Consider the following 24463-nt stretch of genomic DNA (forward strand, 5'->3'; position numbering starts at 1 on the left):
GTGAAGCTTACTCTCTGAAATTCTTGTTCTCTCAAAGTGTAGCCTCAAAATTCCTCACTGCTTTAGTGTTTATGATGCCTTCAAAAAGCTGATTTCATTTTTCTTTTGTTTTGTTTTGGACTCCAGCAAAATATGAGCAGGTAGACGGCCGAAAACAACTTAATATGCTACTACCCAAAGTAGAATTTGTGACCATGGATTATCACAACAAATCACAGAAATTTATTTTAAGTACCAATCTATACCCTAAATCAGGCATAGTACTATTAGTCAACACATTCCTTCAAAAGGGGTGGGAAAGAGTAATTGTCACTACTGCCTAAATTGTGTTTGTGAGTCATACACATTGAAAACAAGTATCCTTTCATTCAGTCCAAAGCTAATGTGTCAATTTTGAAATTTGTTAAAGTAGAGTTTGGTTAAACTCTTGCTAATATCAGAGAGCTAATGGAAGATGAGAGTTTAAATACATAATTTGTGGAAAACAAAAAGAGTGATGACAAGAGAGCAAAGGGAGACATAAACTGTCTATAATGAAAGATACTAAGGAAAAGCAACATAAATTCTCCTTGGTGGATTTTTAAAAAAATGAAATGGTATCAGATAAGTTTCAAGGTGAGATAGAAAGAGACTGGCATGATTAAAAACTGAAAGTCTGTATACAGAGCAATTAAAGCCCTATGTCCTTCCCAGACTGAGAAGCATCAGACAAGTACTCTCTCCTCTGTGGAATACAGGGAAATTTAAACTTTGAATATAACTTAACTGACTCAGGTTCATAAAAATCAGTCATAGTGTATTTCAGGGTAGGATGAGATTCAGGGCTACAAACAGGGTTAAGTGAAAGCCTGCCAACTGACCCCCAATTGTCCCTTCCCCAATTCCCTTTCTCTAGACCTGCTTTTGGAAAGTTAGCAACCATGCTTAAACCACAAAAAAATGAGAATCCAGTCTGGATTTGAGGCACAGAAATCTCATGTTGTAAAGGACTCCCCTCACCAAAAAAAAAAAAAAGAAAAAAAAAAAGAAAAAAAAAGAGTTAACATGTTTGAGATGTTTGAGTATATGAAACACACTATTGATAATACCTCAAAAGAGAGGTTGAAGCAGCTGGAAATTTTTAAGGATAAATAAGTATACAGAAAACAGAGAGAAGAAAAGGTGGCAACTGACAACTCCAGGAAAACAAAGAATTACAGAGGGGTAGTCTTAGTAAACCACCACAATGTCTACAAAGCCAAAGAAAATGTAAACACTGACTACTGACTATTTTTAACTGGTGATATAACTATGTTGGGAGATGAAAGGAAAGGCAATTCTAGGTAGGTGAAATGAAAGAGCTAAATCCTCATCTATCTTTGCAGAAAGCCATGTCATTTAGAAAAACGAAGATAGCAAGAGAAACAGCTAGAATTGGTTGTAGATGCCTTTAAGAAGCAGGACTATGTTTCTCAGGCAGGGTGGTTTGGAGCAGAGGACTGCTGTTTTTCACAAGGCTTTTATTGCTATGGAATTTTTGGTTTTCTCTTTGAACTATGTACTCATGTTCTTTGACGAAAATTAGAGACAAAAGCAAGTGCTATGAAAAACACGTTAAATGATATCCTGAAATGTTTTGAAAACTTGCAGCACCTTTTCAATACCATACTTTAATACATTAGAGTGGTAGAAGCACCTTAAGTCTTCAATTCCACCATAAGTAATATATGCTCCTTTACGGTTCATTCATTTACTAACTCAGTAATTACTTAAAGGGTTCCTCCAACGTGTCAGACACTCTACTATACACTGGTACAGAACAGTGACTTAGATGATGTGCTCTCTGCCCTCAGGATGCCTGTATTTTAGTCAACTTAGAGTTTCATAATTTATGCATAAGGCGACCATATACCTTATCATCCAACCCATAACCCTTCTGAGTATGAAAAAGGGCTTCAAGACTAATTAATAGGGGCTGATAGAGCTGCCATGTGAGTAAACTGGGACTGTACCAGGCAAACTGAGAAGTATGAGCACCTTACTTCTGAGCATCTCAGAGGCATCCAAACGGGAATGGTGCTAAGGTTTATCATGAGAATCCACGGATTACTTGAACTTAACACCCCAAACCAGAGAAAGAGGAGAACATATTCCTATAAGTAACTACCTAATTCACTGACACCCTAGTGGAAAAAGCAGCCCCAATTCGTACTTTCTACATAAAAGTTCCTTTTGAACAGGATGAAAATAGTCCTGACTAGATAACTGGTTGATGCCCAATCTAAAGACAGTCAGGCTAATATTATTAGCATCCAAAAGATTATGTAAGCCATTCTCTGTACAACCTTCTCTTTGCTTACAGTCTATTTCTGATATTCTGTTCCCCTTTTATTCCAAAATACTTAGGTCTCAGTACCTAAAGGAACAAATATAACAAAGCTGTGCCTTCTGTAGTCTATCCTCATTACCTACTCTGAAGTTAGAGATTTATAATCCCAGTAAACTACTATAATTGGTAGAAATATTTACAAAGAAAAGAATTCCCAGTTGTTTCATACTAGTCTTGCCAACTAAGTATAATAAATTCCATCCCTGAGAAAAGTTCGTAATTGAAACTTCACAGTACATTTATGTCACAGTCTGAACAAGTTCCACCTTGCTTTGGAAAATACAATTAAAAAACTTCCAACACTAATATAGATTTCCTACCCAAATTTTCTTTCATAAGTGAAAAGTTCCATTTATGATGATAAACTGTTATATTTCAGATGTCTGTGGAATTAAGCAAATGTCAAGAAATGAAAAAATATAATATTTCAATTACTAGAAATGAAAAGTAAAAGGTACTTAAAATGGGTTAAGAGACTTTAAAATTACATTCAAAAACAAAACGAAGTTATCTCCAGATAAAGTTTTCTTCCCACCCACAATTTTCTGAACTCTGAAGCTTAATGTTTTTCCACATCCCCAAGTCAGTATCTTATTACTTTATTATAATCCAAATTTTTCAAGGTTAGCGGTTACTTCTCCTAGGTGTTTATTCTAACTAAACTATTGATTTTTTAGAAGCACTTTCTTACTTCTTATAGTTTTCTAAGAGAAACAGCTAACCAATGAGCCTCATTTACTGGCTGTAATAGTGTAAAGGTAGCATCTACTTGTCCAAATACAGGCTGCAAAGCATACTCATAAACACTCAGATCAGAGCCTTAAAACGGTGCTTCATATTTTAAAATGATGACTAAATTATGAAATTTAGATTGAACAATGAAATGCAAAAGCCTTTACTAACAGTGCAAGTAAAGCAAGGTAGCCTAGTAAGAAGATCTAAGAGATTAAGATAGTAAATAAAGTTTGAGATATTGTTGGCATGTAAGTGAACAATTAATGCATATTCAAGGCCAAGAACAAAAGTATCATCACAAATTTATGCTAATCCAGGTATTCCTTAACATTTTAATAGGCTGGAAAACAAATAACATAGCATATTATTAATTAGTGTATACCACAGTTTATTAAAAAGTGAGGCATAAATCCAGAAAACCAAAGGAAATCAAATTATATAATATTATTTGCCAGAAAGGCAGAAAAGAGTTGGAAATAACACGGAAGTAGAAAAAAAGTTAAAACTACAGGTTAATCGCCTAGAGAACACAATTAACAACCTTGTAGAAATGAACTTAATAACCTGTGAGTTGCTTTAATATCATATGAAAGTTTACGCCATATACAGTTTTGGAAAAGTACAAAATGAGGAGATATTTTGAATGTAAAAGAATGTAAATTAGAAAACATCTAATGATTTTAAAAGTACTCATCAGAAATAATAAATAAGCTACAATTCAGCTGTGTTAGGAAAATAAGCACAAATACTAATTTTCCTAAATGGCAATTAAAATTAAGAGCATGTTATTATTCACAGATTGTTTTATTTAAGGAGACTTTAATTTAACGTTTTGCAATTTGACAGATAACATTATCAATGTCTGAGGATGGTAAAGATTTATGACAAAAGTCATATCACATAAAAGTTTAAAAAAAAAAAAGAAAACTACTCCAAATTGAGAAGATGATGGATATCTATGCATACAAACATTTTTTATTTTAGAATAAGAAGCTCAAGAAACATTTCATTAAGGCCTTTCCAAGTTAGAAAGAAAATATGTTATTCTTGATTTATCAACATTTATTCTTTATGTCATTCTCATATATGTATTGAGAATTATTTGTCAATCTGTTCCCTCCTCAAATAAAATGCTCTCTTACATAAAAATAGTATTTAAATGACTATAATTCTTGAATGATATTTTCCATTATATATAAATAATTCTGATCTGACTCACAAAAAAACACAGTTTTGGTTTCATATCTTGGTTACATCCTTCCCTAAATTTGCAGGGATTTATATACAAAAATATTTTCTTTCCACTCTGACAATTCCCAACAAACGGGAAGGAGGAAAAATTAATTCTGAATAAGGCATTAGGTAGTGTTCTATCATTAAAACTCCATACTGGGAATGAGGAACAAAGTGGGGTGGGGAATACTGCAATCCCCAAACTAGGTTAGTAGACAGAAAGGCATACTAAAACCTGGTCTGCAGTTATATATAAAGTATACAGCTTAAAAGAAACACAACCCCAACCCACTTTCCATTGCTGTCAGGCCCACCAAATAAGATCTGCATAAAGACTCTTACCTGAATAACAGCACTAAACCAGCAAGTATTGCCAACATTCTTTAGTCCAACAGGAGCTTTGTCCTGCCTTTTTCTGTCATAAGGGTTTCGAGAATCTCTCCAAACTTCAGTAGGTGTCCTCTTCAAACATGCTTTATTTTCTGCTATGCTGGCTTCAAGAACTCTTAAACAATGGGAAGAAGATGATGGGGGAAAAAAGTACAGTATTAATTTAGTGCTGTACCCTAGAAAATAGCATACTATAAACTAAGGATTTTAATAGATTAAGCTCTAGACAATCCATCTGGGGAAGTAATATTTAAAACTAAATTTACTCAAGCAGAGGCTAGTTTTCTTTAAGAACATAGCCGTGGCAATGCCAACACATCAAGAGGCATGCAGCCTATTTTTCTCAGAAAAAGGAAATTTCAAACACAAAAAGACAGCATTATGTAATAGGAAATATATTAAATTATGTTTCAACAAATTAGAGGCTTAGTACCATGGATACAGTACCTAGATAAGTTTTCTGAAAAGTCACTGTATTGAAGTACATATTTACAATATAACATAATGACTAATTTTTATAAGAATTACTTTGAATCAAGAAAACTAAAAATTGAAAAAAACTGTACTGTTATTCCTCTGACCATTAATTTCCTTTTCTATTATAAAAAGGGTAAGGTAAATTCTAGGGTTCCTTTCAGTTCTAGAGATCCATGATTCTACAAGAGCTAAATAAAGGGAGAGAATATTTATGTGTTCACTTTTTTACCCAGAAGTTTGCCTAGGGAAAAATCTACTGAAATAAATATCTACATATCAGAATAATAAAAGATTAACCTCTTCAAAATAAATGCACCTACAGAATATCTAAAAATATATCTAAAATATCTAAACACGGCTAAGAGTAATGCTACTTTGCTTAATGGTGTTCTTCTTGCTCTTAAGCATGCAACAACATGCTGGAAAACCCTAATCCCCACATATAAACTAACCATGCATTTTTGCCTGCTCAAGACATGTGTTACTTACTATTCTAAATAAGCATAAATAATAGCTAAATATCTTAACTCATTTTGTATTCATTATAAAACCTCAGCAAGAAGAAGTTTTTTCAACTTTTTTGGCTTCTTGAGAAAATCTCATTCATGCTACACTATCTTTCTCCTAAAGATTTTGCTCTATCAGATTAATGTCAAAATAATATAGCTATCTTCCTTAATTATGCAGAAAAAGTAAATTATTCTTTTGTCTCTAACCTTAAAAATGACATTAGATACAATGTGTTAGATTCCAAACCAGTATTACTTAAAATAACTTATATGAATGTAGGCTAGAGTCTTCTTTGGGAATCAGTAAAACCACATACTGAAAAAAAGAAAGCAGAAAACAACACGATCGGGACTTCCCTGGTGGCACAGTGGTTAAGAATCCGCCTGCCAATGCAGGGGACACGGGTTCAAGCTCTGGTCTGGAAAGATCCCATATGCCACAGAGCAACTAAGCCCGTGCACCACAACTACTGAGCCTGTGCTCTAGAGCCCACGAGCCACAACTACTGAGCCCGCGTGCCACAACTACTGAAGCCACACGCCTAGAGCCCATGCTCCACAACAAGAGAAACCAACTGCAATGAGAAGCCCGCACACCACAACGAAGAGTAGTCCCCGCTCGCCACAACTAGAGAAAGCCTGTGCGTAGCAACGAAGACCCGACGCAGCCATAAATTAATTAATTAATTAATTTTAAAAAAAAGAAAACAACATGATACATTACAATGTAAAGATCAAAGTAAACTCACATATTTAAAAATAAACAGTATACCCTTTTAAGAGTGGTCCAACATTAGCAGCAGTACTCTGCCCAAATATCAACTCTCCATGCAACCTCGGCCCATACAAGCTTTTTCTCTTAAACTATTGACCACTAAAAGGTACTAGAACTCCTTGGAAGGTGTTTAGTTAGATGAATTGGGGCATAAGAAAATCAGCATTTATCTAGAACATCCCACTCTTATCAGAAATAAGTTTTAAAGAACATAAAGGGGAGGTAAGTCAAAGAGCCAACTTGAGAGAATTCCTACTGTTCAAGTTGTACAATTCAACATAATATAAGAATAAGAATAATCAACTGGAAAAATTAAATTTGTACAAGGCGACTACTTCAAAAGAGAAAAGTTAACACATAGTATACAAAAGGTAAATACAACACCAAAGTCTATTTTATATAACAAGGTATATTTAATTATTTATTGACTTTTATAAATGGGAGTGTTTTCATTTGAAAAGTTTGCTCCTTTTGTAACGTATGTATATCCAGAAGTATAAATAAAGGAACCTTATTTCTATATTGGTAATTAGAAATGAATGAACTAAAACAAGCAATGGGTTCTGGGTGAAGTAGCAACAATACCACAAACAGGAAAGAAGAATTAGCACCAGTGGTCATATATAAGAGACAGAAGAGGCATACAGCAGTTGATTAGCACCAGTGGGCATGTACAATAACCATTAAAAAAGAGAACTCTACAGTATATTCCAAAAGCATAAACTGATCAAAAGTGAAGGAGAACTACACTCATTCCTAAATCTTCTAGGTGGATGGTCCTCTACCATTACATATTTTTAAACTTCTAATTATAATAAAATATTAATTAGAAATAACCCTTTTCAATGCCAACACACCAGATCATTTGTATCATAGTGACCAGGAAACAGGTCACACAGACAAGTCATGGAAAACCTGAGAAGACCTAATTTCTACAAAATGTACCCAGTCTACAAAAATTAAAGTCTAAAAATAAGTCACATGTACTCCAATAGAGGTTAAAAAAAATAAATAAAAATTAAAAATTGAAAAAATAAAAATAAGTCACATGAAGTTAATAACAAAATGAGACTCAGCCTCAAGACCATATTGAGTAAAATTAGGTCTCCTGTTCCCCACAAGTGTCAACAACCCATCCCAAATCTACATCCCAGACTCCCCTGAGATAATGACATTCTTCTTATTCCAGATCTAGTTAAGATTACTAAAAACTAAAAACCAGAAAGTATTTTTTGAATGTTTCGATACAGTCAGTTCAGGTACCCTCCTCTTCAGCCCCCTCCCACCAAGAAAATACATCTCTTGATTTTCATGTTGTATGAAAACATTAATGTGATAATATAAGCTTTTTAGTTCCCTTGCCTACTTTTGGGAGAATGTATGGCATCAAATGTACTTTCTAGGACCAAGCAGCTTACCTGCACTTTTTGTTACAAGAGGAGGGAAAGAAAGTCAAGGATATAAACTGAAGATACCACCTCTCCAGCATTCCCATAAAACTTTTTACAGAGGTAAAATTACATACAAACTGTAATAACTGACTAGAGCTTAAGACATACATGTTCACTGTTTCTCAAAGTGACCTAAGATATAAAAATTTTTTAAAGTATCCATTTCTAAACCACATTTATTTTTGGTGGGTGGGTATACATACTTAAATGTATATAATTAAATATTCTTATAACTCAATTCAGTCATATGGTAGAGATCATCATTCATTATAATAAAAGCATGAGTTTTAAAGAAGTAGATTTATTATAATATTCCTTAAACATATGGTAATATGGTAGAATTACGGTACTAAAAATAGTGGATGAAAGAATGCCATGACTTTGTGATCTTGATTTACAGCTTATAACACATTTAGTTTTTTAATCACCAAGGACTTACAACATGCTCCAGTAGGTTTCCTCCTACCACTTCCTCCTGGCTCCTAAAAGACTTTATAAACACATTTATTACACTGCACAAAATTATTAATCAACCAGTCTCTCCCATCAGCATCCAGAGGATAGAAACATGGATTTGTTTCATCCCTAGAGCATACATGATTAAAAAAAAAAAAAAGGGGGGGGGGGGCTAAACAAGTGTTTGAAGTAGATGGAAGATTAAAATATTAGATGTTGCTATCTCTTTGTCATTTTTTTTTTTTTTTTTTGGCAAAAGCCCAACCTCTAGCCCAAATATGAGCTCTCCATTCCCAAGCCCTTGTCCTTTTCTATAGTCCAGTCCTGGCATATTAATATAAGCTTTATATAAAGCCAAGTCCTCATAAGGGTTCCTTCCCTGGCCTCACCAAACAAAGTGAAGCCAATGATTCTACCCACGCTTTAAAGTGTAAAGTATGCCAATAGCTACATTTCAGATATTAAGGCTGCAAGTAGAGAGAGAGAATAAAAAAATAACACTGCAAATCTCAGAGCTCAGAAATAGCTTAGAACAAAATGTAGCATACTGAAAAAGGCAAGCCCAAAAGCCACAAATACCAACCCCAACTACAATCACCTTATCTTCTCAACACCAGTCATGACCATGGCATTCAACAATATAAAAAGATGACAAAATGTTTTGCTGTCTCTTTTCCTTCCACACACTGTATTGAGTGAATCTTTAAAGCACTTACTTATGGTAAGTGTTCATGTTCCTAGTAGAATTTTATCGTGCTGATTTTGAGGGCTTTTTTTTTTTTGCTTGTTTTCTTTTGTATTGTTATTTAAATTGCATTATAGAAAACATTCCACTTTGGATCATCTAAGTCTATTTCAAGCAAGCAACATACTCACTGGAAAACATGCATATCATTTAAGCTATACAGATCAACCAAAAAGAAAAGAAAAAAGAAGGTGGAAGGAAGGAAGAGAAGGAGGAAGGAAGGGACGGAGGGAAGGAGGGAGGAAGGGAGGAAGGGAGTATTCATCTTCTACATTTCCTTTAAAAAAAATCTATTGGTATTTTGATTGTGATCGCACTAAACCCATAAGTTAATTTAAGGAGAACTGACCGGTTTTACAATATTCAGTCTTCCAATTTGTGAAACACAATACATTTCCAATTATTTCCATATTCATTAATATGTCTCAGTGTTATTTAATAATTTTCTTCTTAGAAGTTTTTGCACACTTCTTATTAGATTTATTCCTGGTCTTTAATAGTTTTGTGTGTTATAAATGGTAGCTTTTAAAATTTTCTCCTTATCATTCCTTCTTATACATAAAAACATAACATTTTGTGTACTGATTATCAACCAACAGGGCTAAATACATCTTTTCTTGGTAAGAGTATTTTATTGAGGTGATTTACATATAATAAGATACACAACCCCTAAATGTATAGTTCAGTGAAATTTTTACCAATGAATACCACCCCCCATGTAACCACCACCCAGACCAAGATATAGAAAATTTCTATTATTCCCCAAAATTCTCTCATGCCCTTTCCCAACCAATAGTGTCTCTCTAGTTCTCAGATAATCACCATTCTGACTTCTACCACAATAAACTAGTTCTGCTTGTCCTTAAACATCACATAAATGGAATCACACAGCAGTTACTCTTTTGTGTCAAGTTTCTTTCACTCAACATGTTGCTTTGTGGATTCCTCCACATTTTTTAAAGTACCAGGAAAATGTTTTCCATTACATTGTTTAGTATTCCACTGTGTGAATATACAACCACTGTTAACTATTCTGCTCTTACGGATATTTGGTTGTTTACAGTTTTTAGTTATTATCAGTAAAGGCACTATGTGCTTCTTTCTCAAGGGTCTATACCTAGAAGTGGAAACGTGGGCTATGCTAAGTTCTAGCATAATATATGTTGAAATACACTAGAAATTCCCAGTTTTCCAAAGTGGCTATATCATTATACATTCTTATGAACAATATATGACACTTCCAACTGCTCTACATGCTTGCCAACATTTGATATTGTCAGTCTTTTTAATTTTAGCCATTGTGTTGGATATATAGTGGTGGCTGTTCTCCAATGAGGTGACTCATCAAACTTGCAGCACAAAGATTACCACCACTGCTATAATCTATCATCATACCCAACATGGCAACTTGTCCACCTGTAACTTGTCCAACTTATTATTTTCATGTGTCTAACTGCTATGTAAATTTGTGTCATTTGTCACTTTCACTGTCACTATTTTTAGGATAATTCTACCTTTTTCCTCTGAGTAATTTTAAGATTTTCCCAGTCTTAAGTATTCTGGAGTATCACTATAATGAATTTATGTATGGGTTTCTTTTCATTTTTCTGATTGGGATTTGTTGGCTCATGAAATTACAAGTTATCTCTTCACTTCTAAAAAATTCTGTGATTATCGCTTTAAATTTTGCCTCTGACTCACTCCCTCCTTTTCTTCCGTAACACCGATTAATGTATGTTAGACCTACTCATTTTATTCTCCGTGTCATTCAACCTTTCTCCATATTATTTATCTTTTTAGCTATCTGTTACACACTGGATAATTTCTTCTCATATAGCTTACAGTCTACTAATACATTCTTTAGCTATTTCTAATCTGCTATTAAACCTGTGTTCTGTTTTTTCTTTTTCTTTTTTTTTTACTTTAGTAATTCTTACTTTCATTTCTAGAAGATATTTTCACAGTCCTTTTTCAAGTAGAGATTTATTGAATCATTAAAGTGACACAAATTTCAGCTGTACAAACATGGTACAACTTCTCAGGGGCAAATCTCATCCCCTCCAACAACACTCCTCATAGCTAAGGCAACTGTCTTTGTAGTATTATAGGGGTTTCAGAGGAGGGATAGTTCTGATTTACCCTTATTGTGAATATGTCATCCACTGACATAACTTTATGAGGGGAATGATTTCCTGTTAAAGCTTCCCACCTAATATAGACAATGGCCTTTAACTTCTTTTTCCCACATTCAACAAGGATATCAAAACTGAAATTCAAATTTATACACACAAGCAAATGTCATCATGTCAAAAAGTGACTTTCAGCATTCCGAACTTACTTCTTTGGGTTCCAGCTTTCACTTTGATTTAGTCTGATTATAGCCCTTACTATCTTAACAATTCTATAATACTTTCAAGAGATATTAAAATATTTTACATCCAACAGAAATAACACATTCTGGTTGTTTCCACTAGAAAATCTGTTTTAGTCTACCATGTTTCCTGAAACTGTTGAAGGTGTGCTCTTTGTAACAATTTTAACTAGAACCTAGCCCTACCTTCTACCCAACTTATTCAAAGTCATTTCATGAGGCAAGCCATTTTCACAACAAATATGCTAGACACAAACTAGCCACAATGCAGTTTATTAACAAATTTCTACTATCCACACTCTACTTGTTCCCTGTCTGTGCAGTGATAACTAAGATAATTATAATAAATGCATCCAATCCTGACATTAAGAAGTAATTATATTAAGAAGTACACTTCTAAAATGTTCAACTTAAGAAATTTTACCATGAAATTTATGGGTGCCGGAACACAGGATTGTAAGATGTAAAAAGGTTTTATCTCATCTAGTTATACACAATAACTCAGTATTCCAAATGTGTGAATTCATATTAAAGTATGTTACTGAAATACAACCATAGTTAAATGATTCTAGGATTTTATTTGGCAAGATTTTGTCATCTGAACTTACTAGGTAATGAACAAATAAATTTACTTTTAAGCATAATATATAAATGTTTTCCTTAAAAAATTCATCATTTTCCCTTTTGAATTTAGAGTCTAAGCCTTAATAAAACTCATGCAATGTTATATTTGTCAAATGCTTAACTAGAATTCTCATGTTCCCTTATTTCTAATACAATATGATATATAAATGTGCTTATTTACTAAATGTTGCAGTTAACTTTTTTTGTTAACTATATATTATAAAATCTACGCATATCAAGGAAAAAAATTACATTCTGCAACAGTAAATTAATATTTTTTTTACTTCTGAGTATAATTTTACATAAAATTTTGTCATATTACACTATAACAATTCTCTGCAATGCTATCTACAATACAAATACTTGCAAAGTATTTACTATTTTAAGAGTTTATTAAAATTAAAAGATCAAGGGAAAAAAAGGGCATTATCTTAATGAGTTTTTTTTCCACTTGGACAAAAATTAGTATCTTAAAGAATATATAACATATATTGTATGTAATAGAGATTAGGAATAATCTAAATTCCTTAACTTTTATTTTTTTTTTTTTTACTGATTATCTAATTATTATGTTATTTTAATTAGAAAGCACAGGATACAAAACTACTGACACTACTTGGTATATAATCCTCCAGACTTTTTTCTATTTATGTACTAATATAAACTAACATATATCTAAATATATATACATTTAAAAATATTTGTATCATAGTATATATTCTATTTTATAATCTCTTTTTCACATACTAGATTATCATTCCCCTTAAATATGAATTGCAACTGATGTATTTCATGTTTAAAATATTTCTCATAAAGCTTAAGTATTATCAAATTTTATAATTATTCAAGACAAATATTTCATTCCAATTCATTTTTATAAGACAAAATCTAACTTTATAGTTTCTCCAAATCCTTCAAAAAATAAGCCTAAATAAAATATCTAAAAATAGCACATGTACTTTTGGTTTTCATTTAAAATTACTGGCATTAAATGATATTAGCCACAACCAAAGAGGATAATGAATTTTAATTAAGTCTTGCCATCTTAATATCTTATTATACAAAGCAGTTTCCAAAGTAACAAAGACATTAAAAAGTATTACTACAAAAAATTATGTGCCTTTGCTAAACATAGCATTTTGAGGCATCTCCTACGGTAATCTCAGATTACTCAGAAAGAAATGTACTATTAATATTGTGCCAAGGGAAATTATCTAAGAAAGCTGGTACATTCTGCTACCAAACAACTCTGTTAACAGGGGAAAAGAACACTGGAGTCATAAGACCCATCTTAGCTGTGTACCTTTGGAAAATCATTTAACCTCTTAAAAGATAAATTTCTTCTTCAGTAAGATAAAGTTACCATTGGCTCCAAAGAGTTGTTTAGAAGATTATGTTTAGTTATAATTTAAAGTTTTTTTTTTAAATCAAACTTATTTAATCCTTTGGTGGATCAAATTTTTTCAAACTAAAAAGTTTTGGTAATTAAATCAAAAGATGCATTCCATCACACATCTTGGAATCTTGCTTATTTCTTTTTAAAAAAAAAAAAAACCTATAAATATACTATCATATCATAGATCAGAAGTTGGCAAACTATGGCCCATGGGCCAAATCCAGCTGGCCGTCTGTTTTTGTAAATCGAGATTTACTGGAACACAGCCACACTCATTAAATTATGCATTATCGATGGCTGCTTTTACACTACAACACTTGAGTTGAGCAAATGTAACAGAAACCAGATGGCTGACAAAGCCTAAAATATTTACCACTGGCATGTTACAGAAAAAAGTTTCTTGACCCTGGCCATAAATGACTATAAATTGAATTGGACAATGTATCTAAAAGGAATTAGGGGAAGAAAAAAAATCAAAGAAATATTAAAATATATACCTAAATTTAATGCCCCACAACGTCACTCCAAAATCCTAAAAACAATCTAAGTTTCAAATGCAATTGGATCTAGAATAAGAAAATCTGGGTTACATAAAATATAAAAACAATACTAAGTTTATTAATAGTTTATTTAGAATTGCAAAGTATATATTTGTGCCTCTTCAAATTAAAGTCAATTATTATTTCTATTATAAATAGTATTTATATCTACTTTATACAAATTATATTTTTACCTGCTAATGGCTTGCTCCTCATCAGTTATTCCAGTCTCCCTGAATGCCCTGTTTGATTCCGCCAAACTCAAGGCAATTGCTCTCTGAAGATCATCTTTATCATCTCCAGTGAGATCAATCACATCTGAAAAGCAAAACTATCTTTCTCAAAATTAAAAGTCAAACAAAATGAAAGGTAATTCTTATAATGGAGATTTTATACCCAATATACCCTTTCCAATCAAAGTCAGCACCAACTTAATTCTGTATAAGAGCCTCTCTGAAGAGAATGCAAACACTTTTTAAATTGGTTATACTTTGAAATTTAATGTTCTTCTCTATAAAATATACCTAAAGCAATTAAGAGTATAAATATTTTTCATTACAGAGGAATCTCAATATTTACTATGAAGTCTCTGATTAAAAGCTAATAAGCAGAAAGATTGCTAAAAACAGGTTCTTTAACAACAAAAATTGAAGCCAACATAATTAAACATTTACATATATGCTTTCTGAAGTTAACCCAAATACACACACATTACAGTCGGCTATACTACCTAGACATTTATCAAAGTATAATAATTAAATGAGCTCTCAAAAACTATGTTTCAGAAACTAATTGACCATATATATTTATATTTATATACACTTTTAAAGTCTGGACGAATGTATGAAGCTGTTAACAGTGGTTAATTCTGATGAGGAGGGTTATGGGGAGAAGGAAGTATAAGGATCTTTCACTTTCTATTTTCTGTTCTATGCATTCCTTTTAATTAAAAAAAAAGTTTTCATTTCAGAAAAAAGAAAAATATGCAAGTAAATGACAGGTTTTCCTTTGTTAGAATAAAATAAAGTAGTTAGATGCTGTAAGTGTTCTTCTTCCAAAGAATAAAGTCTACAACTATTACCACATCCAAAAAAACTGATTTTTAATCCAATTTCCCAATATACATCGATTTATTTCCTTATCTCAAAAGATGTCAGTAATACTCCTATTATCATTTAAACAATGATAGACCATAACATGTTGTTAAGTAGGATATTACAAAATAATGGGATGAGAAAGAGAAAGAAGTATAGCTGTTACTACCTTATCTTTTCATAGTTGGGATTATGCTGGTTGGTATTCTGGACAAGTTTTATAATCATTTTGTTTATTTGTATTCGAGACATGTTAAAATTAATTTTTTTCTCTGTAATCTTAGAATATTATAAGAGGGAAACAAACAAAAGGGTTGGGGATGGGAGATAAAGTGTCTGCATTTTACCATCTGGCTACATCTAGTAGTTATATATAACTACTAGAAAAAAAAATTTTGCACTTAATAAAAAATAAAGTATACTGATAGTTTCAAAAGTCTACTTCTATTGTTATATACACTTTTTTCTCCAAACAGCAGCTTATGAGAATATTAAAAATATTAAAAATAACAGTTGGCCACGGAAGATTTTTTTAATGTTCTTAGAGAGTATAACAAAACCTCACAAAAATGTAGTAAGTAGGGTCCAAAAAATTCAGTCAAGTAGAATGTGCAACAGAGTTATAGAGCAAGTGAAATGATGGCGCATGCCTACGTACGTCAGCAGGCCAAAGGTTTCCTAATTCTGGTTTACAAATTCCAAGTCCACCAAACCACAGCTGTAGATGGATATCACCTGGGTGTAGTCATTCAGTCCAGCTGAAATATTGATAAAGAAGCTAGGACTGGAGAGGCATGAAGTGGCCTCATGAAAACGAGAACTACCATGGTCATTAAATAATGACTAGAACTTGGATGAGTAAAGAGAGAATAATGGAAGTAAAGAAAATAACTTGAAAATCACAAAGAAGCAGAAAAACAGGCTTTGGGGACACGATCAATTAGCCCTCAGACTCCAATCTCTCATCCTCCTTGTGTGCCTTCTACAACTACAGAAGCTGAAAAGATTAAAACAAACAAACCTATTTTCCTGATTCACCTGCAGTTATGGTTCTGGATGAAATTTAGGTTCCACCAATCGGATGCATTAGCATGAGATTTGGAAGGCAGACTTGAGGGGGGAAGCCACTATCCTGCTGCTTTTGGCTGTTTTTCTCCAGCATGACTGAACTGATGTGGGCCGTTCCACAGTAGCAATCCAGTATCCAGTTTACAGCTTCAGGTATGTCAAACGATCGAATAGAAGTGGTAACCAGACTCTGCACTCCAATGCCCAGGCACAGCTCAGTGGCAGTTACCTAATCCTGGCTGCTTGTTCCCTGGGCAGCAGCTATAGAGCTATGTACATTCTTGAACCCTGTAGTCCCAAAGGCAGTCTCCTGATTCATTATCTTCCTGACTGTGGCAGACAGAATGGCTTCCCTGGCTGGCCAGTCCTGCAAGAATCTAGGAGTCATTTCAGAAAGCTGAGCTAGAGATCCTTCCTCCATTGCTTCCACTGATTTTTTTAAGAACCTAGTTCCCGGTATTAAATTTCTTCTTTGGAACTATCTAGAGTGTTTACTGTTTCATGACTGACAAGTAAACCAAACTGGCTAGAGCAGAACTCACGTAGAAATGGCAACAAGTTATACTTAGAACTTTTCATAATTTAGCAGTCGTAACTCAAGCAACACAAAAGCAAAAAACTAGGCAAGATGCTTTTAACCCTATTTCATAAATGAGATAACTGAAGTTGCAAGAAATGAAGTCTAATAGTATAATAAAGAATGGTACACAGGCTTCAAATTTAAGTCTTCAAATTATTAAGTCCAGTGGTCTTTCCTCCATACTAGCAGTACCCAAGTGTAATCCATGGATCCTTGGGATCCCAATGACCCTGTGAAGGAAGGGTTTCCTTAAGTAAAAAATACTCTCATAATAATACTAAGATGTTATTTGCCTTTCCTACTGGGGTCACATTTGTAGTGATTATGCAAAACAACAGTGCATAAAACCACAGCATCTTAGCACAAATCAAGGCAGTAGCATCAAGTTAATTACATTACAACTATGCATACCCATTATTCAAAAAAAAAAAAGCCAGTCTCTCTTAAATCCTTGATAAAATGAGGAAACTAATTTTATTAAATCACAAACATTGTTTTACATGTTCTTTTAATTCTATGTGACAAAATAGAAAGTATGCTCTATATCCAAAGTATGCTGTTGGTAAAGAAAACACTAGTACACTGCTTGAGTTGCAAGCTGAACTGATTTTTTTTCATGGAGCACTATTTTTACTTGAAAGAACAACTGACAAACTACAAACTATGATTATTCAGACGTCAGTATTTGGCAGACATTTTCTGAAAAATAAAGTGAGCCTGTCACTTGAAGAACAAATGAAGAGTATTTGTTGCCAATGATTAGCATGGAATTTTCAAGCAAAAACTGAAACTTCAGAAAACTTGTTTCTACCACTATGAGCTTGACATCTTCCCAATACTTAAACGCTTTTCTGGTGAAATCAAGTGATATTAACAATTTCTATTTGTTTTATAATGTAGACTTTCTTCCAACATTTGGAAGGAAACCTTTGCCAAATTACCAATGTGCTGTGTTATTAAATCATGCATGGATAAACAATCCATTCAAAGAGCAAGATAAGACACTAGGAGCATCTTCTGTTCTAATATTTGGTCTCTGACCCAGTTCCTGACATAGAGCTCCTATATCACTTGGCATTTCCTAGCTTGATAGGAACATATTTTGCTCTAAGGAGGTGACTCTTGGTGGGTTCCTAACTAGCTTCAGGATGGGCCACTGGTCATCAGAAAGACTAAGCCCTGATGAGAAGCTTGGAACTTTGAGCCCTACCTCCCATCCTCCAGGGAGACATAAGGACTGGAGATTAAGTTAATAATCGATCAGGCCTACCTGATGAAACCTCCATAAAAATCCCTAAAGTACAAGGTTTGGAGAGCTTCCAGGTTGGTGAACATGTCCACATGTTAGGAGGGTGGTGCACCCCAACTCCACACGACAGAAACTCCTGGCTTGGGACCCTTCCAGACCTTACTCTATATACCTCTCCATCTGGCTGTACATACTTTATCATAGTCTTTATTATATAATAAACCAGTAAAAGTAAGTGTTTCCCTGAGTTGTGAGCCATTATAGCAAATTATCAAACTTGAGGGGGTCTTGAGAACCCCCAATTTGTTGTAGCCAAGTCAGACAGAATGTGGGTAACCTGGGGACCCACTACTTGTGATTGGTGTCTAAGGTAGGGGCAATCTTATGGGACTGAGCATTTAGCCTGTGGGGTCTGATGCTAACTCCAGGCAGATGGTATCAGCATTGTAGAACACCCAGCTGCTGTTGGAGAATTGGTAGTGTGTGGGGGGAAAAAACTCACATATCTGGTGTCAGAAGTATTATAAGTATGATGAGAGGAAGAAACAAGCAATTATAGTCTTTAATGCTAGAAAGGTTAGCTGACCACAGACTATCAGTTCTTAACTGAAAAGCTGGGATTTGTTCCTTTAAGCGATGGAGAAGGTTTATTTATTATTTGTAGTTTCACTATAATTACAATAATTTTCTCCATGATGTTCCCATTACTTCATAAAGCTTCTTCTTTCCATAGATCATTTTAGAACAATATAGAAATCTTGAATTATTATAACCTACTCACATACCAAATACATATGATTTTAAGCACAAATATTAAGAAAATAAAACTTTATTTTAATAGAATGGTTAATCCTAAATTTATTTTTCAGGAGTTTAATAGAATGATTTCTGTAAAATATGTAATAAACTATAAAATAGCCCTCTATGATTTTCTTATGTGTTTATTCAAAAAGGAACAGAGAATAAGCTTAGCAGTAAACAATTTCTAATTGGCAAAAGTCAACTATAAAAACTTAGCCTTTGTAAAAATTCCATCCAAGTACCAAAGTACTATGAATATTTTTCTGTCAATGCCAAGGGAGGACCTTGGTAAAACACCAAACTTTGTTTGAACCAATCCTCCCTCCGGTATTAGTATTAGCATTAGTGTGAACAGAATTCAAGGGCACAAGTGTGTTAGTGCCAGTTGAATAACACTGTAGAAAATCATGTTACAAAAGCCTATGAACAGTAATCTACAACATTTCAAGATTGACCAAAATAAAACATTTTTTCCTGTAAAGTCAGAAATATATATACCAAAACATAACATCCACCCTAATAAATCTTCCACTTTCTAAAAACTTACACACCAACTACCAAACATTTCTCTGCTAACTCCAAAACACAGAAAGTCATCAACTTAACAATAAATTAGACTTCAAATGTATGAATTGTTTATCACTCAGTTTTTCTCATGAAAATGGTATATAAAATGACATGAGGCTTCCAAGTTAGTTCACAAGAGCCAATTTAGCCCATAATCTAATTGAATATATGCAAAGATTTTTATTTTAGAAAAAAAAAGTTCTTTCATTATTTTCCTTGCCTACATAAGGCTAAACCTAGGGAAAACACTTTTTTATTTTTAATAAGCCAAGCTTATATTTACCACCAGCAACGATTTCTAGGCAGGGGAGTGATATGAGTAGAAATAACTGTTTTGGGAGTTAGAGGAGTTAAAAGTGCTGAATAAGAGTTTGAGAAGAGTTGTAATAAGAGTAGGTACCAGAGCAGAAAAACTCTCTGGCCCACCAAAAGGACAGGGATACCCTTAAGAGAAAAAAGCAAATATGAAGAAAGAGATGGTCAGCAGATTGGAAATGAGAAAAATACCATTCCCACTCTCACTCTGCTTCAACCACGGTTGTTGTCCTCACCATTCACCTCCTGAGCCGAAAACATACTCCTACCTCAAGACCCCAGCCTGGGACACACCTCTCTAAGACATCCTTGAGGTTCCCGCCTTCACTTCCTCAGGTATCTGTATAAATGAGACACTTCCCAACCAACCTTCCATCTAAAATAGCACACCCCATGTCTGAACTACAACCTCACCCCTGCCAGCCTCTGTCCCTCTACCCTGCTCTATTGTTCTTCATGAACTTACTATTATCTGACAATATTTATTTATTGTTTACTGTCTGTCTTCCCCCTATGTAAACGGAGACATTTTTTGATCTTTTAATGGCCTAAAAGAGTACCTGACACATATTAGGCAATCAATAAATATTTGTTAAGCAAATAAAGGTTAATATCTAGACTATGGAATAGAAATAAAAATTAATGAGTCATCTCCACAGTGGCACTAGTTAGAATACTTGAGAATATATACTTTATCCAAAATTTTTTCTAGTAAAAGGACAAATAGCATAATAAAGTATCATGTTAAAAGAATACTTAAAATCAAGAAGACATAAGCAACGTAAATTGTGTTGCTCATCCCACTCTCCCATTCTCCCCTACCGTCAGTCAGTTCTCTTAACATGTTCCTACTTTTCCAATCTTCTCATTGCTAAACTCAGATTCTCCAAAACAGTGATGTCCAATAGAACTTCCTGTGATGATGGAAATGTACTATTATCCGTATTGTCCAATAAGGTAGCTACTAGTCACATGTGACTACTATTGACCATTTTAAATGTATGTATGGCAATGGAAAAAACTGAGTTTCAGTATTACTTAATTTTATGTTTAAATTTAAGTCTCCACATGTAACTATTGGCAACTGTATTGAACAGTTCAGCTCTAAATGGTCTTGCTCTGTTTTTAATAATAGCTGCTAAATTTATAATGGCAGCATTAGTAAGTAAGGAAAGTAATAATAAAGGAGCCATTCTTGATTTTTGTCATCTATTTTACTGTGTTTTCCAACTTGGAAAAAATTAAAAGTTAACATTCTATATTAGTCAACAAAAAGTGCAAAGGCCCATGGCCATCATTCTGTCCTAAAGTTAAAGAAAATTCATAAAGTTATACAAGTAATTCTACAGTGTATGTCTAATATAGAATGTAAGTCTAATTGCATCCAATCAGTTACAAGTAATTTTCATACCATTGTAGCATCTCATTTTTAAGTTTAACATTGACTTTTGGTGAATCATCAAAATAGTTTTATGCATTAGAAATCTCTACAGAAAAAGACTTAACTTCCATTTCACTAATTTTTTTTTTCTATCTGCAGATGCTTGTTTAACAAATTTGGTGAATGGGAAAAATATCAGTGTTCAATTAATAAAATCCTAAACTGCTTAACATAAGTGATTTGCCCTCAGCAGGGATGAGAGCACTAGACTGGGATCTATTTATGAAATGTGCTTTAAATCACTTTTAGGCTAGCCAAGCAATATAACCAAGATTAGAGTTCTAGGACAGAACTTCAACATTTTTCTCACTTTCTATGCAATCCTTACCAAATAATTCAAGTTCTTTTGAAGGATAAAAGAAAAAAATACAGTGTGTCTTAAAAAAAAAAAAATACAGTGATTCTACATTTTTGAAGGGTCTACCACTTAACACTCACTCCAATGTGTTATACTAATTTCTCTAAAACTTAAGCCAATATGCGGCATTATTTTCTGTGTTAAAATTACCTACCCAAATCCCTCTTATCTTTTGATCCATACTTTGATTGCTCAATTGTAGCACATCTCGTTCTGGTGGGTATATACCGTTTTTTTTTCCTGTTTTAAAGAAGTTCAAAAGAATTTAATGATCATGAAAGAAAGAATATTACTATTTGATTTCAAATTGGGCAAAAGCCTTATATGGTCATGTCTATGACAGAGTTTGCCATGACACAAAGACTTCACACAATCTCTTCTCTGATTATTAAATACACCTATGATATCTCAATATCTTGCATTGTTTCCTAGTTCCCTTTGCATTTTTAACTGCAAAACTCCTAACACAGTAATTTTATTTCTCATTTAAGCGAGAGATAGGAGGCACTCATTTGACAATTCACAATATCCAGTCTAGACAGGAGATATAAGTAATTTAAAAAGGTGCCTCAAATTTTTGCTAACAGTACTACAAAATGGTTTGGGTCTTTTCCCAGAATTCAACAGAGTATTATATTACAGTATGGAATGTTACCAAAGCAATACTTTCTAATTCCTTATTATGCAGAGTACAAGCTTTCCTTGAAATGTTTCCGTTTTCTCTCAAAAATGAAAGGTAAAAATACACTGAGAAGGCCAACAATTGAAAATGTAATTACTCCATCAATATTAAAGTTCACAAATATGTGTTCTAATCAAGTGACATAATTTGCTTTCTCTTCTGATATACCTGGGTATATGAAAATTTCCCAGCAACCCCAAAAGTGACTTCTATGGGATATTAGTTTGAAAGCTAAATTTTTCTAGTCATCAAAAAAACATGTATTTTAGATCTTCTAAAAGAGACCTTCAGTTATAAGCTATATTCTAGCTTATAACAATAAAGAACCATTATATATTTAGCATTAGAGACTTTTATCTCAAAATATAGATGTTTTGTCAGCACTACAACCAACAGATGACACACTTAAAGTTAGCAAGGCTTTGTTTATGCTTTAGCCTGGTTGTAACAGACTTTATACTTAAAAAAAAAAAAAAAGAAGAAGAAATTGAAAAAATAAAAACCCTTACCATATTTGCAAGAATTAAGTTCGACTATGGTCAATTTTCAAGTAACAATGCATTTCACATAAAATTGAGAAAATGCTCAAAAAGGGTTTTATATCTAAAACAATCCCTTGAAAACTTCCTCACACTCTGATCACTCCAATACTCCACACTCCTTCAGCACTTACAGAGTTTTCTCCAAGAAGAGGCCTGAGTTTGAATATATATATTCATTTATAATTATTTTCTATCCTTCCCACGTTTTACCACCCCATCCAAGAATTAAAAATACAGAGATTTCATTTCTCCTCAGCAATTACAGCATAGTAATTTAAAGAATCTGCTGAATGCATGACATCTACTTACTTTCTCAGTTTTAAACCTTGTAACACTTGGTATTATACAAGTGTCATAACACTTGTAGTATTATTATGGCACTACTAAATTTAAATGCTGAATAAAGACTATTTCCTAAAGGCAGTTGTACTTCTTCGAACTTTATGAAAGATGGCACAAATTTGTTAAATAGAAAAGAACTACTGTCACCTCATCAGCTATATTTTTCTCAGTTTAATACTAATACTATTATAATACAATCACCCCACTATATTTCTACAAGTTTTTTTCTCAGTAATCTCAAACCAACTTTATGAATGCACTATCCAAATTATTCAATTATTAAATATGAATTAGCATCCTGGTTAGAAGGATAGCTCATTTTATCAATAAAGAAACCACAACAACAAGCAATTTGCTCAATAAGATAATCAATAAGATGAAACCAGAAACTCCATCTCTCTACCATTTCTTTCAAGTGGAATATGAAAGTACTTAGTGCATATTTTCTGAGAGCTACACACATACACACACACAAAAAAAATTTTTTTCAATTATCAACAAATGGGACACATGCTTTCTGAAATCAGGTTGCTTTCTCCCTAAGAGCACCTAATCAAACCTCTCTTTTTGTCCATAACATTTTCACTATTCCTTGTCAAAAGTCTTTAACAGGTGTTAACATGTGACTTAAACAATATTTTCTAATTTTCACACAGCAAATAAGACATCATCTTTAATGACAGTCTTATAATCCTAATTCTCCCCTGCAAATCTATATATGCTGTCCCACGTCTCAAAGTCTACCATCTATACTGAGTTCACAGCTATCGTTCTAAAATCTTTCCATCCTTTCAACTAGAACACTGCACCATGTTTACTCAGTTTTGTCTCCTTCATTTTAACCAGCTGTCTTCAGTCAAAATCTTTCTTTTTTTCCTTTTTCTACCTAATTTCATTTTCCTACCAAGTCTCAGAACCTTGAAAGATACGTTATTCTCACATACTAATTCCTCCTCTATTTATACCACTTCTCTTTTTTCCAACTTCTTATAACAAGCTTCTCAACCCTGTTCAAGAGAACGTTCATTGGTTTCAAAACAGCTTTTTTACACATATTATCAAAAACAACTCAACAAACACTTTTTGAGAAACAATAACATCCTATTATAATGGTGGGACTACCAATGGTCTCTTGCCCTTTTAAGTTTAGTTTGGTAAGCAAGAAAGGCACAGCAAGTAATTTCAAAATAGCACAGTACCTGTTAAGACAGAAGTATGCTCTGGGTGTCAGAAAAGCCCTTGGAGGCTAGAGGAAACATTCTATAGCCAGCAGCTCTTAAGCTAAGTCTTATAACATCAGACGAAATTAGGCTAAGGATAAAGGCTGGAGGGGATTCCAGACAGAAGGAACAACA

The 24463-nt window shown here is 33.3% G+C and overlaps 1 protein-coding gene across 1 annotated transcript in view; it reads right to left on the minus strand.

Moving 5' to 3' along the window:
- Positions 1–43: 43 nt before the first annotated feature.
- LOC309628699 (ubiquitin carboxyl-terminal hydrolase 25-like) overlaps positions 44–24463 on the minus strand; it is a 51311-nt gene continuing 26891 nt past the window's right edge. The window contains exons 4-5 of the mRNA XM_082391988.1: positions 14264–14387; positions 44–4841 (exon numbers count right to left, since the gene is read on the minus strand). Of these exons, the coding sequence (XP_082248114.1) occupies positions 4583–4841; positions 14264–14387 (383 nt within the window). The 3' untranslated portion in view covers positions 44–4582. The remainder of the gene's footprint in view (positions 4842–14263; positions 14388–24463) is intronic.

This window comes from Balaenoptera borealis (genome assembly GCF_965194805.1).
Source record: "Balaenoptera borealis genome assembly, chromosome: 5".
In the NCBI taxonomy this organism is placed as follows: Eukaryota; Metazoa; Chordata; class Mammalia; order Artiodactyla; family Balaenopteridae; genus Balaenoptera; species Balaenoptera borealis.